Genomic DNA, 17,484 nt, shown 5'->3' with positions numbered 1-17,484 from the left:
TTTAGACTCAATAAAGAATCAACAGCATGTGTATCTCAGCAGTGAGTGTGGTGCTGTTACTATTCATTTTGTGGATGCTTGTGGTCCAACTTTGTAGACAGACTAAAAGGCAAAGTGACAGAGATGCCAAAGCGAGCAACAAACCAGAAGGTAGGAGGTTTGATTCAAATAGAGCTGTGAAGGCGTAGATTTAAGAACTTTCCATTGATAACCTGAATACCAGAAAAGTGAAGAAGGAGATTATTGGTGGGTGATATGACCAAAATCTTATATCACGATATGAGTAATTTTATTTCACGGTACGATATATATCACAATATAGTTATGTTTGTTTAAATAAGGTTTTTATGATTTCAAAATGTTTGATACCATTGACATTTTGATAATTCTTGTCACCATTTTCAATATCACAAAAAACTAATGCTAACCTATGTAAAAAAAATTAAATAATAATTCTCAAACTTACTGAAGACAAGTAAACAGTGATAAAGAATGAACAAATAAACTAATTACAAGCATATAGGAAAACAAACAAAGATACAAATGAAATAGACCTACCAGAAAAACTTCAAGCACTAGAAATAAGAAATAGGCCTACTATGTAAACTGAATTTGTATTAAGTACTCAAATGTATAAAAAACACTGCATAGTCTTTACTGTGTAAATGAAATAATATATTTATACTTATTAAAGTTACAAAAGTGATTCAGTCAAGAGCAGTGAGAGATTTTCTCTTTTTTGTTACATTAATGACATTAATGACAACAGCAGGTAAATTTGGATGCTGTCACTTTAAGACCGACTGCATGGATCCAATATACTTGTGTGTTTTCTTTCTCAACTGTTTATGTTCACTGAAGACATAAATTACTGTTTACTTGCAAAGACAGGATCACTTTGACACAAAAGTATGTGTATTTAGTCGGCAAAAAGCACTCAGTTCAGTTCTCATGTGCTTTATTAGCACCGGTGTGCGCGTCTCTCATACAGTGATGAGAAACAGTCTCTCTGACAGCACGCACATACAGTATATCGATATGTCTTTCGCTGCTTATTTAATCACTAGTTTTTAACCCGCAATTCTTAAAAACGCATGCAAACAACAAGCTTCCGTGACTGTGTGGCACAGAAACGTCAAGTGAGCATAACCACGATAGAGACGATAGTCACAAATTTCTACCGGTTAATCGTGTCTACCGGTATATCGCCCACCCCTAAAAGAATTGTGAAATTCGACAGCTCTGCTCCATTTTGATATGTACTTGTCTTTCCACCTGTACTTGTCTAGCTGCTGTGCCCAAACTCCTGCATTCCCTCTCTAAGCGCTTCCTTCCTCTTTCTCCCACTCTTCCTGGTCCATTCTCTCTCCCTCTGCTGGGCAATATGCTGGATCTCGCTCAAGATCATCTGCCCATCCACTTGACTGCACTGGCGCATCGCTATGGAAGTATCTATCGGCTCAACTGTGGCAGCACAAGTAATTCATCTTTTTATTTGATCTCCATGTTAGTAAAACTCATGAACTATGAACCACAACTAAATCAAATGTAGAATTACACAAACTTTGGTCATTCGTCAATTTTGAATAATTTTGAACATTTATATATTTATATTTTTCAATAAAAAAGAAAGGAAAAAATAAACAACAGAGCAATGTGTATGCATTTTGTTTTTGAGGAAAGGTTTACATATTCATAGTTATTACATTTTGTAGCTAAAAAAGTAAATTCTATGAAAAAAAAATGTTTTTTTAAAAAGCTCTACTAGCAAACATTCAGACAAGAGTCAATTATGTAATGATGGTATCTCTTTCATGTCTTTTATTGTTTTTTGCAGCTATGGTGATATTAAACAGTACTGAGATCATCCGCGAGGCTCTGATTAAAAAATGGTCTGACTTTGCTGGGAGGCCTCATTCATACACAGGTAACTTACTTTGTTCAATAGCCTAGCACTCAATTGATTATCTTTACAAAAAGACTGCCTATATTTCATATCTCATATGTGTTTGTTCTTGTACCTCACTCTTAGCTGATATAGTGTCAGGTGGAGGGCGAACCATTTCTTTAGGTGATTTCAGTGAGGAATGGAAGGCTCATAGGCGTGTGGTACATAGTGCTCTGCAGCGCTGCACGACTGATTCCCTTCACTCTGTCATAGAAAAGCAAGCACACCATCTCTGTCAGGTAAAGGGCAGATACACACAGGCTGTGTTTCAGTCCAATTTTATATGCCCTTCCCTCACTAACTTCCCTCCGTCTCATTCACTCGGATGTACGTCATTGCTTACGTTGTACGAGTGCCCACTGCTGGTGGAACCCTTACGCTCGATGGTGTTTTAAGCCCCCAATGGCTCCTTAGAGGCAGCTAACCCTACCCTCAACCTTAAACCTACCCATCCCCTCGCTGCCTGGAAGGCGCCGTTGGGGGCATAAAACACCAAAGACCAACCCTTACAATATGTTTAAAAGGAACGCACTAAGCCCTTGATCACTTGAATCACTGATTTATTAATTACATTTTTCTAGACGTATGCTTGGGCTGTTGGAGAAAATGACAAAAATTGCACAAATGAAAATGATAACAATACAATAAACTATAACAGCTACAAGCATTATGCGGTTAAATGTCAAAATAACTCCAATACCATGTACTAGAGCTGTGTGGGGTGGGGGTAAAAGCACAATCTGCTGTGACGTCACAATCGCGTTGCATTGTGGTCTATGGATCTGCCTGAATTGTACATATTAAGTAGACTCGCTCCCTCTGTCAAAATTGAGGGGTGGAGGAGGGTCTATCCAAATACACTTCCCTCACCCACTTGACAAAGTTGAATGCACTTCAAAATGCACTGAAAAAAAACAATAAGTAAAATTTACTTAATTTTTCTTTGGCAAGTTTTTGCACGCATATTTTTTAAGTAAATGTCACATATGGAATTAAGTAAACTCTACTTAACTAAGTTAAGTGAAAGTAACAAAGAAAATAAGTAATTTTAACTTAGAACTTAACTTAGAACGTTGAGTAATATCTATTCAGTTGTAGTTTCCTTTGCAATACATTTCACTTTAACAATATAACATTGAATAATACCACACTTTTATAGTATATGCTTTATTTAGAAACATTTACGTAATTAATACATTATCAAAAGTTGTGTCGCAGAGACCTCAATACTTGGTAGACAATATACAATGACGGTAACATTTGATGGATCATTTTTGTGTTTGAATGTGTCATTTTGAGTAGAAAATGAACTCCAAATGTCACAAAATGGCAAGTTACTAATCCTAACAACAAAAGCAATGATAAAACAGTGTAAATACAGCTGGAAAACAGTGAAAAATCAATCACATTAATTATTCAAGGCCCAGTGCATGATGGGAACACCATTATCAGATTTTATAACGTTGATATTTACGCTTTCATTTCTACATGCTTGAATTGAGTGCTTATAAATAATTTACTTAGTTCCCTTTCGAACGGTCACTTCGTATTGCGTAGCTATACGCAGTGGGGGAAACTCCTTTTCCTCGATTTACTGAAGCTTTTATGTAAAACGCATTTGCAACTGCACAGCTAGCACATTGAGCGTCTGGCTCGCTCATAGGCTGTGCTGCAGCAACTGCTTAAACCAATGGCGCGGGCGCCTCTGACAGGCCACCAATGAGCATCATTACACATCAGAGCTCCCCAAGGGGGCGTGGCCTTAGCCTATATCAGAGCCCCGAATTCTCCATTATAGCAGATTTCACTCCTTCAGCGACAACTGCATGTCTCTGACCGAATACTGCAAGCTTTGCCGTGGAACAAGCCCTTCAGCCTGAGCGAGCATTTCTCAGCGGACTACGCCCTCCAGCCGTTTTCCCCCTGACGCCGTCTCACCTGTGGCTATCCGGCGAAGACGACGACGATATATCCTTTATTGAAATTATGCCTAGTTCATCCTGCGCCACGTGCGGGCTCAAGCTGCACGAGGCCGATGGACATGCGAGCTGCATTTCTTGCCTGGGAGCTGCCCTCGCGGAAAATGCACTCTCTGCCGGCGGATGTGAGGCCTGCGAAAGCATGCCGATCTCCGTGCTGCGTACCCGGCTAGCTCTCTTACGAGACGGCGATGCCGCGTCACCCGCACTTCCCTTCCCGGCGCTACTTCAGCCGTGGAAGAAGAAGCGCCGCAGCCAAAGGCCCCCCGAGAGCATGGAGACAAGCGAACGCACGCCGGCCGTGTCCCCGCGTGCCTCGCCTTCTCCAGAGACGACGCCCTCTCCGGTTTTCTTCGAGGGAGACCTGCGCCCCCCCCCCAACCATGTGGCGGGCCTTGTCTCTTTCGGAGGATCAGTCGAACACGACGACAGCCTGTCGATCGCCGCGTCTGAGGAGGAATGGCCGGGCTCCCTCGACCCCATCAAAGCTTCCCAGTCATCAGGCAGCATTTCAGCGACCAGGACCAACTCCGACGCCGAAATGCTTCGGATCCTGAACAAGGCCGTCGCGGACCTCGACCTCGAGTGGGCCTTGCCCGAGGAGCCGCCCCGTAGTCGGCTGGATGGCTGGTTTCTCTCAGGGCGCCAGCAGGCCCCTCGTCACAAACCAGTGCCATTTTTCCCCGAAGTCCACGAGGAGCTGACTAAGGCGTGGCGCGCACCCTACTCAGCACGTGTGGGTTCGTCTGTTTCCACGACACTCTCATCAGTTGACGGTGCAGCGGAAAAGGGATATGAGTCTTTGCCGCCCCTCGAGTAGGCCGTGGCAGCTCATTTGTGCCCAAACACGGCGGCTAGCTAGCGAGCTAGAGCTACCCACCCCAACAAACCATGTAGAGCCACATCAGCCCCCGCCGGACGCGCTTATTCCGCCTCTGGCCAGGCTGCATCGGCTCTACACACCATGGCCATGCTTCAGGTCTACCAGGCCAAGCTTCTCCAGTCTATGGATGAGACTGGCCCGGACCCCGAAGCCTTCAGCGATCTGAGGAGCGCGACGGACCTAGCCTTGCGTGCTACGAAGGCTACAGCACAGGCCATAGGGAAGAGCATGGCGAGCTTGGTTGTTTTAGAGCGCCACCTCTGGCTTAATCTCACCGAGATTAAGGAGACGGACAAGACACAGTTTCTCGACGCCCCCGTATCCAGCTCCGGCCTCTTCGGCCCGGCGGTTAAAGGGTTTTTGGAGAGATTCACCGAGGCACAGAAGGCGTCCCAGGCAATGCGACACTTCTTGCCGAAGCGCTCCAGCTCAGCGTCCAGCAAGACCAAGCCAGCGTCTTCGCCGCATCCAGCCAGGCCGGCGAAGCAGGTATCTCAGCCCCGCCCTGCGGCTGATACCTTCCGCCAGCCGAGGTCGACAAAATGCTACCCGATGCCCCGGCGCCAAGGCCCGCGGCCCAGCGTGGTGAGTGACCCGGTACCGCCGAAGTCGTCCTAACAAGGACGAAGAGAGAGGGCTCGTGTCTCGGGCTAGCCGGACCACCCTCGAAAAGACCCACACTACTTCCCTCAGCTCCCTATTTAGTTCAGGCGGCTGGGGATTTTATTACTGTAAACAGGCCCGCAGCAGTGAGCGCGCCTCTACAAACAAACGCCGTTTTCACGGCGACCCAAATAAAGCACAAAAAGAGTATGTTTCACAATCACAACCCATGGTTTCACGGTCCCCCTACACTAGATGGCCCCCTCCATGTTGTAACACTGACTTCCCCACAGGCAAAAGCTTGTACAGTCAGTCAAACACCCAATACGTGCACAAATCACAAAATAAGGGTAGTAAGTCCCCACACTGTAGGCGACTCATTCCAATCAGTGGTTCAGTCCCTAGCCACACAGAGTGCAGGCCTGGCAAGCCATCCCCGGTGTGTCAAGTTGGGTCATAAACATTATAAAGCAAGGCTACTCGCTCCAATTCGCTCGCAGACCCCCAAAATTTCAGGCGGTCGTCGAGTCTTCAGTGAGAAGCAGCGTGGGTCACGTGCTTCGCGCCGAAGTACAGAATTTGTTAGCAAAAGGGGCGATAGATTTAATCCAATCTAGAACAGAGCTAATAGCTCACAGGGATTTGATTCTCGGCCATTTGAAATGCCTGGGTCTCACAATCAATGTTACCAAGAGCAAACTGACACCCAGCCAGAGTGTAGTCTTTCTGGGCACAGTTTTAGACTCAGTGGGGATGACAGCGCGGCTCACGCGAGAGCGCGCGCTCTCAGTGCAGACGCTAGCAGCCTCGTTCAGAGCGCGCGAGCGCGCGCCCCTGAGAAAATTTCAGAAACTTCTCGGTCTCATGGCAGCAGCATCGTCAGTACTCTGTATGGGACTACTGCGCATGCGCCCGCTGCAGCACTGGCTGAAACGCCGTGTGCCAACCCATGCATGGCAGTCCCGCAGCCTGCGCATCATGGTGAATCACGGTTGTTTAAGAGCCCTGATTCCCTGGCGAGCTCAGGACTGGTACCTCAAGGGTGTGACCATAGGAGTAATTTCCAGAAGGAAAGTAGTGTTTACAGATGCATCCAACCTAGGTTGGGGTGCTCTGCACAAGGGCAAGCCTGTCTCCGGCCTCTGGTCGAGCACGGAGCAGAGCCTACACATCAAACTGTCTGGAAATGAAAGCAGTTGGTTTGGCCCTGAAAGCTTTACTACCAAACCTAAAAGGCCACCATGTCCTGGTCCGCTCGGACAACATGTCAGTGGTGGCCTATATAAATCGCCAAGGCGGCATCAGGTCAGGCAGCCTGTATGCCCTGGCGAGAGACCTCCTTATATGGGCACAGAACAATCTGTGCTCTTTGAGAGCAATGCATATCCCGGGTGTTCAGAATCTGGGCGCGGATATGCTCTCACGGGGCAACACTCCCCCAGGCGAGTGGTCCCTGAACTCACAGACGGTTCGTCTGATATGGAGTGTGTTCGGAGAGGCCGAAATAGACCTTTTTGCCTCGAGATCCAACACTCATTGCAAAATGTTCTTCTCGAAGAACAGGGATGCGTTGACCCATCATTGGCCCAATCGCCCCCTCTATGCGTTTTCCCCCTGTCTCGATGATTCCACAAGTCATAAAAAGGGTCAGGGAGAGCGGGTGCCCAGTCCTGCTGGTGGCCCCTCTCTGGAGATCCAGACCGTGGTTTCCGGAGCTGATTCAGCTATCAGACACAGTCCCTTGGCCTGTTCCGATGAGGAAAGACCTCCTCTCTCAGGCGAAAGGAACGATATGGCATCCGCGACCCGATTTATGGGCCCTCCATGTGTGGCCCCTAAACGGGTACACAGGGGCCTCCCCCGGGATTTGAAATGGTCAGTTTTTTCCAGCTGGTGCTCGAAAAACTGTGTGGACCCAGAGTCATGTGAGGTAGCTGTGATATTATCCTTCCTGCAGGAGCTGTTGGATGCGGGCCGCTCCCCGTCCACGCTCAAAGTGTATGTGGCAGCTATTGCAGAGCATCATGCCCTGGTAGCTGGCCAGTCGATAGGAAGGGATGATTTGGTGGTGCGTTTTTTGAAGGGTGCTAGGAGGATTAACCCCTCCAGACCCCCTTCTGTGCCCCTCTGGGACCTCTCCAGGGTCCTGGGGGCCTTAAAGGGCCCGCCATTTGAACCGCTCCAGTCGGTTGATTTGAAACCTCTCTCGCTAAAGACTGCTCTCCTGTTGGCACTGGCATCTAGCGAGTAGGAGATCTGCAGGCGCTCTCAGTGAGCCCTTCATGTTTGGAGTTTGGCCCAGGTGACACTAAGGTCATCCTCAAACCCAGGCATGGTTATGTTCCTAAAGTGCTCTCAACGCCGTTCAGAGCACAGGTCATTACGTTATTAGCCCTTCCCCCTTCTGTGGAGGACGGGGAGGTTAATCTTCTCTGCCCTGTCAGAGCACTGAGAATCTATCTGGAGCGTTCTGCGGCTGTCTAGATGGATTGTGGATGCTATATCTATGGCTTACACCTCGGTGGGTCAGGTTTGCCCCATAGGTATTAAAGCCCATTCGACTAGAGGCATGGCTTCGTCGTGGGCTTGGTCATCTGGTTTTCCTATTCAGGATATTTGTGATGCGGCCGGCTGGTCCTCGCCTTCCACATTTATGAAATTTTATAATATGGAGGTACCTTCTCTACAAGCGAAGGTGTTTTCGGTATGATAAAGGCCCGGCAGTGCCCGGTCTTGTCTACAGTGTACTGTGCATAATCATTCACAATATATAAAACCCGCTTGCTGGTTATTTTTTATTATGCTAAATAGCCCCGACGGTGTCTGGGTTCATTAGTATATTAGGTTGGTATTGTTACTGACACATATATTTTATAAGGCCCGACGGTGTCTGGTCTGATATATATATATATATATATATATATATATATATATATATATATATATATATATATATATATATATATATAATGGTTTCGGGCTTGTCTTTGGCTCAGGGGTCCTGAGTTCAATGGCAACCAGTTACTTTTAGTGTGCCGTTTTGCATGGCGTCCCCACTGCGTATAGCTACGCAATACGAAGTGACCGTTCGAAAGGGAACTACTAGGTTACTATCGTAACCTCAGTTCCCTGAGATAGGGAACGAGTATTGCGTAGCCGGCCGCACTATAGTAACCAGGTGAGTTGTCGCTTCAGTCGTGGAACCTGCTATAATGATAATGATATAATGATAATTCGGGGCTCTGATATAGGCTAAGGCCACGCCCCCTTGGGGAGCTCTGACGTGTAATGATGCTCATTGGTGGCCTGTCAGAGGCGCCCGCCCCATTGGTTTAAGCAGTTGCTGCAGCACAACCTATGAGCGAGCCAGACGCTCAATGTGCTAGCTGTGCAGCTGCAAATGCGTTTTACATAAAAGCTTCAGTAAATCGAGGAAAAGGAGTTTCCCCCACTGCGTATAGCTACGCAATACTCGTTCCCTATCTCAGGGAACTGAGGTTACGATAGTAACCGAGTAGTTTTTTTACTTCTTGCCTGAACTAACTTTTTCATGTAAATTACATTGTTTTAAGACTGTTTTGATATTTAAGATAAAAACATTGGAAAATGTTGAATCTTTAACATTTTGGAATGTTGGATTTTTTTATTTATTTTTTACATTTAAAATAATTATAAAAAACACACTTATACAGATTAATCCCTTAAAAGAAAACATTTTGTGGTTTTGAAACAGGTGTTGCGGGACTACAAAGGAAAAGCAGTGGATTTATCTGAAGATTTTACTGTGGCCGCGAGTAATGTCATCACAACACTAACCTTTGGCAAAACTGTAAATGATGTTTAAAAGTTATTCCCCACAATATACAATGTATGTGTCCTCAATGTCATGGTCTCACTCACACTGAAACCCCCTGCTGCCTCTCATTGTGACAGTATGATAAGAGTTCAGAAGAGTTGCAGAAGCTGCAGGACTGTCTGAATAAGATTGTGTCTCTTTGGGGTTCACCCTGGATCTCAGCACTGGACTCCTTCCCTCTGCTCAGGGTAACACATTTGATTTTAACCACCAAGTTGCTGGATTTTAGAATTGTTTTGACCCTAGATGCATTTCATTTGCACCCTTTTTGTACATTTTTTTTCCTCATAGAAATTACCCAACCCCCCATTCTCTCGTCTCATGAAGGAGGTAGCCAGACGTGATGAACTGATAGGGAAACACATAGAGGAGTTTAAGGTAAGAATGAATGCTCAAATGATTAATAAAATGATTAAACATAGTTAACTAAAATGTGCTAAGTACTAATCGAGTGGCATGTGCAGAGAAGTGACCATAAAGAAGGCAGCACGCTGACTTCTTCACTTCTGCAGTGCCTTGAACCACCACAAGGAGCAGCCAATCAAATGGTGAGCAATGGAACATGTTTTGTTTGGAGATTTCTGGACCAAAGTTTCCCAAACTGGAGACCTCAAAATACTGAAATAAGTTGTATATTTTGCTATTGAATGAAAAACAGGCATAACATTGTGTTTGAATGTCCTGGGGAAAAAATTTTGTTTAATGAATAATTATTTAATCTATAAAAGACAAACTGAGTTGTTCTTACAAAATGTTGAAAAGAATAAAGGAAAGAACTTGTAATCAGTAAAATAAATGAAATATCTTTTCTTTAACCTATTCAACACAGTACTGTAAAAAATACAGTGTTCTTCAAGCTGTTCCCTTTAAATGTAAACAAACAGACACCTAAAGGTGCGGTCACATTTGAAATTTTGCAGACAAAATCCAGTCATTTCAATTGAAATCTGCACAATCAGGAGTTTGGCATGGGGGCAAAAATTTTTACTATAATGAATCCAATATTGTTAACCAAAATATTGTTGTCTCCCATATATAGACTCTGACAAACACTCATGTGCACATGACTATAGTGGATCTGCTAATTGGAGGGACAGAAACTACTGCTGCCTTGCTCAACTGGACTGTGGCCTTCCTTTTACATAGGCCCGAGGTACCTATTGTTTTCTGCAGCCTATTTAAATGTCTTCTATCTACAAGCAATCGTGGTCCTGGAGGGTCAATGGCCAGCAGAGTTTAGCTCCAACTTGCCCTAACATACCTGCCTGGAAGTTTTTAGTTATCCTGAAGACCTTGATTATCTTGGTTCAGGTGTATTTAACTTGGGTTGCTGCTAAACTCTGAACAGGACAGTGGTCATCCATGGAGCAGGATTGGAAACCCCTGTTCTACAGGTCTATAAACAAACATTCAGCACACATTATTTTCATTCTCTCGCCGTCCAGGTTCAGAATAAAGTGTACGAGGAGCTGTGTGGAGTGCTGGATGTGCGGTACCCTCAGTACAGCGACCGTCACAGACTGCCGTATCTGTGTGCACTGATCAATGAGATGTTGAGACTACGACCTGTAGCTCCCCTAGCCGTGCCTCACAGAGCCATACGCAACAGCAGGTGAGCATCGAGTGAGATCAGTACTGTGATCACTAACAATTAGGCTGCATCCAAAATCGCATACTTCCCTGCTAGGTATACAATGGCGAAAGCTAGTATGTGACAAAGGAAGTATGTCCGAATTCACAGTACTTATAAAAGAGTAGGCAAAATGTACCCGGATGACATACTTACTTCCGGGTGAGATTCTGCAGTGTGCATATAATGGACACTTTTCTATCCCATGAGGCCACAGGAGAGGATTTGCGAATGGCTGTGAAGCAACACCAGAGATCTTCTTATATTAGGGAGATGAGAGGGTCTGTATCTCTTACCATTGGAGAAAGCATAACGGCTAACTTGGATCACATGAGGCAACTCAGCCTATCATGTAATGGCAGTGACGTCAGTGCACGGTTAAAAAATGTATGACAGTCAGTTACAGCTTACGTTAATCAGTTTCATGTGGATTATTCAATGAATGTTCTATATTTGGTGTTATATTGCTAGTAAAGTTAGGGTTAGGGTTTGGTTCACTTAACTGCCACCAGTGTCACTATTAATAAGGGTTTCTGAATTGTTCATATAGCCCTTTTAATGTTCAGTCAGATTCTTGAAAGAAATTCATACAGTCCTCTGTTTAGTATTGCAGGCCATTTCATCCCCAAGGATACAATAATCATTCCTAATCTGTATGGTGCCCACCATGATCCAGACGTTTGGAATGATCCATACAGCTTCAAACCAGGTACAAAACCACACAAGTTGTCAGACCTCTCTAATGTGCATATTTACACATGCAATGCAGTGCTCATTAACCGTGACAGTGAATATGATTTATTTTAGAACGCTTTTTGGAAGATGGTGGCGGGTCCCTTCGTGTCCTTATTCCTTTTGGAGGGGGAGCTCGACTGTGTCTGGGAGAGGCGGTAGCCAAAATGGAGATGTTTCTCTTCACAGCTTATCTGCTGCGAGACTTTCAGTTCCTGCCTGCCAGTAAAGAAGAGCCTCTGCCTGACCTGCGAGGCGTCGCCAGTGTGGTTCTTAAAGTCAAACCATACGCAATTATAGCACACCCAAGAGAACAGTAACTGATTATGAATAGAGTGTCGCAGGAATGAGATTTAAAACCCACAAGCATTTTTGACCTTCCAGTTTAATCATCCCGATGTCAAGGTTTATTTTTTTAATGGGTTAGCACAAGCTCGATATATTTTCCTGTTTTATTCTAAAAAATAAAACACTTCTGTACCCAACTCATGAATTGTTTAAGCTTTTACGTGACTTGTAAAACAAGTGAGCAAATTGGACTACAGAGGTTGTCAGAGATATTAAACGCCATCATGCCAAACAGGAATAATTGTCTGTCACTAGTTAGCTTTTTACAACCTTCTGTTTATACTTGTGATCTTTATTAAACTTTTATATTGTAAAGCTTCTGGCGAATACATTTAGGCTTCATAAAAGATGTGTTCATTTATAAAAATTATCTTGATGAAAAAACGTGCAAGTATCATAAACTTTTGTTGGTCACAGAGCTTATTATCCAAAAGTCATTGTAAAAATGTCGAGGGAAGCAGGGTGATGCTAACTTCAGGAATGGCCTTCAAAAATGCATCATCTCTGCAGCACTCTATAGCTTACTGTATACATTTTTCCTGTCATAAACATAGAGTAATGTGATGTAGGGCTTATTTGGGTGCATTTGAGCAACAACTTGCTGGGTAACTAGAAATGTATGTGTCAGAATAAATCAAATTTTGGTTACTATGAATATAACGAATTCTAATAAAGCATTTAAAGGGATGGCTAATTTCCATGTAGTTTGAAGTCACATTTTTTATTACATTTAAATTGTTTAAATAATAACACATTTCAATAATTGATGTTATAAAATATTTTATCATTTACTTTATAAACATCCTGTATTTTTATATACGTATTTTATCACAGGTGTTTAACAAGGCAGTCCATTGTTGACTATGCTTCATTACAATTGGAGTGTATATGCTTTTGTCATTTTTACGATTGACTGTAAACATTGTGATGAGTCTCAAGTATTAATAACTTAAGATGTTAGAGTTTAAATATCTTAAGATGTTCGAGTTTAACTGGGGAATAATGCATTACATGATTTTTAGCCTATATTGAATTCTTAGTATTTTTGTGTTGCACAAATATCTAGATACAGCATCGCACCAAAACGATTTTTTTTTGCCATCGGCTGTGTTCTCTTACGAGAGGTCTCTCGTATTGCGTAAGGTTAGCTTACGCATCGGGAAAGTCTTCTTTCTTCGAGATCTGAAGCCAAAAAATTATCCTTAATTTTGTATACATTGTCAACGCAGTGCAGCAGCCGACAGACCTAGGCAGGCTGTATAAGCGTGCTCATTGGCTGCTCGGCGGCAACTGCTTAAGCCTATCGGTGAGCGCTCTGAACGCGGCAACCAATGAGGGCGCTTCGCGCCCTCCGCACCCTTCTAACCGTCAGAATGGGTGTGGCCAGCGTGTATATATTCAGCGCTCATAGGCTAAAATTCTGATTTTCTTGTCTTCAGCGACGCTCTTCGCATCGCTGGATCTTGAGAGCCGCCGCCGTTGAAACCAGCGACCAGCAAGCTTAGGACAGCGCCTGAAGAAGCCGGCCGTCTTCGCCGCCTTCAGCCATCCGTGCCTGCTACGCTATCCGGCGACATATCCTTTACATTATTACTGTTTCTGTGTGTATTCTAAAAGAGCACGAGGCGTTTTTGTAAAAACGCCTCGTTTTTGCGGCTCGTGCCGCGCCCCGCTCAGCAACGGAGACCGCCACCTCTCTGCGCTCTCCACCTGGGCCGCGGGCACGCCGCCACCGCACTCTCCGAGTGCGAAGAGCTTTCAATGTCGACCCTGCGGGCTCGACTTGAAGCTTTCGACCAAGCTGTCGCTCCGCCTGTCCCTGCCGGGCCGCGCAATAAGAAGCGCCGCTCGCAGCGACCACCGGAGACTGTTGTGACTGAGGAGCTCGCCGGAACCTCTCCCTCGAGCTCTCTCTCGCCCTCTCCCTCCCGGCCGCTCAACCGCCGGCTCTCGCCCGCGCCGCCGCCGCGTCAGGAGATGAGGCGAATGTGATAGATACCCGTACTCTCCCTCTGTTCGAGCCGTGCAACTACGCCGCTCACAAGGGATGGCAGAAGCGGACGGTCTCGGAGCGAGTTTCCTCTCCCTCTGTTCGAGCCGCGCAAACTGAGCCGCTCACGAGGGATGGCAGGAGCGGACGGTCTCGGAGCGAGTTTCCTCTCCCTCTGTTCGAGCCGCGCAAACTGAGCCGCTCACGAGGGATGGCAGGAGCGGACGGTCTCGGAGCGAGTTTCCTCTCCCTCTGTTCGAGCCGCGCAAACTGAGCCGCTCACAAGGGATGGCAGGAGCGGACGGTCTTGGAGCTCTCTTTACGTTACAAGAAAGCTACTCCGTCCTCGCGCGTCACTCACCGGTGAAAGGGGAACAGAGTGTTTTCGTCCCGCCGTGGCCTGGACTATAACCTCCATTCTCACACATTTCTCAGTCCCCTCTTAAGTTCAGGCGACTGGAATTGTTAATATTGCAGTATACGAGCCTGTTATAAACACACGCTCGCCTGCAAGCAAACGCCGTCACAAGACATGATGACGCTAACCGAGTACTAATGTATTCTCCCCTGTGGCTCAGTGGCGGAATCCTAGACTGTCAAGCTAGAGACCGGGGTTCGATCCCCGCTCTCGCGGCAGTTAAAGTTTATGCTGTTCGCTTCTCCGAGCTCGCGGCCAGTTTTTCTTACATACAGAAAACAAGCCCGCTCTCTCCCTCGTTGGGCCGCGCAGATTGCGCCGTTCAAGGGATGACAAAGCGGACGGTCACGAGCAGCGTTCAGCGTGCGCGCCTCACTCGCCGGCGAAAAGAGAAGAGAGTGTGTTAGTCTCGCTACGGCTGGACAACCGCCAATCCTCACACATTTCTCAGTCCCCTCTTAAGTTCAGGCGACTGGAAATATTACTATTGCAGTAAACGAGCCTGTTTTAAACACACGCACGCCTGCAAACAAACGCCGACGCGACACATGAGGTCGCTTTTTATATGCTCGCGCTAACTGAAAGCTTATGAGTTTTCCCCTGTGGCTCAGTGGCAGAATCATACGCTTTCATGCGAGAGATCCGCGTTCGATCCCAGCTCTCGGGGAAGATAAAAATTTATGCTGCTTGCTTCTCCGAGCTCGCGGCCAGTCTTTCTTACTTACAGAAAGCGAACCCGCCTCTCGCACCACACCTTCTCAGGGTGCTCGAGTATTTTTGAGCGTCTAAACACGAGAGAAGAAAAGACGGTTAAATCCCGCAGCCCTGCGGCTGGACCACCGTCGAAGCTTAACGCTGTCAGTCCCCGTTGCCACGGCTACTGCAGCTGTTTACCCCGCAGTCAACGAGCCGGTATCTACCCGCTCGCCTGCGCGCATCCGCCGTTCTCACGGCAACCCAGAAAAATTTCAAAAGAGCATATGTCTGGTTGCACGGCTGACGCCGTATGTGTTTCTAGTACAGTGAATGTGCCCACGTTCTGTGCTCACCCCTGTACACAAGCACTATACATCCCGTGTCTCTCACAGAGCCCACTCTCATGAAGCAGGCAAAAGCCGCTTTAGTGTTAAAAGTAGGTCACGTGTCCACTTCTCCGTGCCCACACCTACTCACTGCCCGCTCTGTCACACGGCCTCGCACGACCGGTCATGTTTTAAATGTAAGTCCTGTGCCCGCCCTCGAGCGCTCACACATACTAACTACATTTTCGCCCCGACGCCGACATCGCGCGTCGCGCCTCACACTATATGTTCCCCGTCCAAAGCCACCGGGACACTGTGTGTAAAACGGCCAGCTATCGCTACGTGCGATCCGCCGTATCTAACCACCAAGAGCGCGCGCGCCGCGCCCGCCCCTGAATGTAAGTCCTGTGCCCGCCCTCGAGCGCTCACACATACTAACGAACATTTTCGCCCCCGACGCCGCCATCGCGCGTCGCGCCTCACACTTTATGTTCCCCGTCTAAAGCCACCGGGACATTGTGTGTAAAACGGCCAGCTATCGCTGCGTGCGATCCGCCGTATCTAAGCACCAAGAGCGCGCGCGCCGCGCCCGCCCCTCCGTTTCGAGCTCTCGAGCCCGCGATGCGCGGCGATCGGAGCCCGGAGGCCATTCTGCCCCTGGCTGCACACGCAAAAGCGTGGGAAACTATTCCAGGCGCATCAGAACGGGTGCTAAGCACAGTAAAACAGGGCTATACTCTGCAGTTCGCTCGCCGCCCTCCGCGCTTTCAAGCGCGTATCGAGACCAGAGTGAATGGGGAAGTAGCACATCTACTTCGAGCAGAAATAGCTACACTTCTGTGCAAAAGGGCTATAGAACCGGTTTCCCCTTCCATGAGCGAGTCGGGCTTTTACAGCCGTTATTTCCTCGTTCCCAAGAAGGACGGAGCTCTCAGACCAATTTTGGATCTGAGACGTTTGAACAAGGCTCTTATGAGAAGACCGTTCAAAATGCTCACAACCAGACAAATTCTCGCGCAAATTCGCCCGAGGGACTGGTTTATATCTCTCGATCTAAAAGACGCGTGCTTTTCAGATCCTGATAATACCCCGTCACAGGCCATTCTTGAGATTCGCCTTCGACGGTCAGGTATACCAGTACACGGCCCGCCTGTCGACACAGCGCGCGCGCTGCATTCGACGCCTGGCCGCGTCCCTCCGGCCGGGCAGCACCGTACCTCTCAAAACATTTCAGAGGTTACTAGGTTGTATGGCCTCAGCCGCAGCAGTGCTTCGGCTGGGTCTTTTACGAATGCGCCCGCTACAACGCTGGCTGAATGCCCGAGTGCCTCACAGAGCATGGGCTTCCGGCGGTATCCGCATCAGAGTGACTCAGAGCTGCGTTTCAGCTCTGAAGCCCTGGTTAGCGGCCGACTGGTACCAGCGGGGAGTGACAATGGGAGCTATCTCACACCGCAAAGTTATCTCGACGGACGCTTCCACCTCAGGCTGGGGCGCTCTGTTCGAGGGCAAACCGGCTTTTGGCCTGTGGTCAGACCGGGAAAAATGCCTCCACATAAACTGTTTGGAGATGATAGCGGTCGAGAACGCGCTCAGGCGCTTCCTCCCATTCATACGGGATCACCATGTGCTAGTCCGCTCGGACAACACGTCCGTGGTATCCTATGTGAACCGACAGGGCGGTGTCAGATCCAGGAATCTGTGCAGGCTGACAGAACGCCTTCTCGTGTGGGCTTACCGCTCGCTGCGCTTGCTGAGAGCCGCGCACGTGCCGGGCCACCTGAATGTCGGTCCAGACAGACTGTCCAGGGACAACATTCCCCCGGGAGAATGGTCTCTGCACCCCCAGACAGTCCAGTTTCTCTGGCGCCTATTCGGCAGAGCGGAAATCGACCTCTTTGCGTCGAAAGACAATGCTCAATGCCCGAAGTTTTATTCGAAGAGCGAGGACGCGCTGTCCCAGACATGGCCCAGCCTCCCGCTGTATGCTTTTCCTCCGATCTCCCTGTTGCCACAGGTCATTTCGAGGATCAGAGAAACGCACCACTCAGTGCTGCTTATAGCCCCGCGATGGG

General features: G+C 47.3%; 1 protein-coding gene across 1 annotated transcript; it reads left to right on the top strand.

The window, feature by feature from the left end:
• Positions 1–26: 26 nt before the first annotated feature.
• Positions 27–12,024, top strand: cyp21a2 (cytochrome P450, family 21, subfamily A, polypeptide 2; the record flags this gene model as incomplete). Its single annotated transcript, XM_079895747.1, has 12 exons — positions 27–150; positions 1,290–1,478; positions 1,838–1,927; positions 2,033–2,187; positions 9,147–9,242; positions 9,347–9,457; positions 9,561–9,647; positions 9,734–9,817; positions 10,309–10,422; positions 10,715–10,881; positions 11,505–11,608; positions 11,707–12,024. 12 exons carry the CDS (start codon positions 27–29, stop codon positions 11,949–11,951), a joined length of 1,566 nt encoding a protein of 521 aa, XP_079751873.1. The 3' UTR covers positions 11,952–12,024.
• Between the last annotated feature and the right edge of the window lie 5,460 nt (positions 12,025–17,484).

The sequence above is a fragment of the Squalius cephalus genome (genome assembly GCF_949319135.1).
Source record: "Squalius cephalus genome assembly, chromosome: 15".
NCBI lineage: Eukaryota > Metazoa > Chordata > Actinopteri > Cypriniformes > Leuciscidae > Squalius > Squalius cephalus.
The sequence above is the reverse complement of the archived record's forward strand: the minus strand, read 5'-3'. Positions and strand labels throughout refer to the sequence as shown.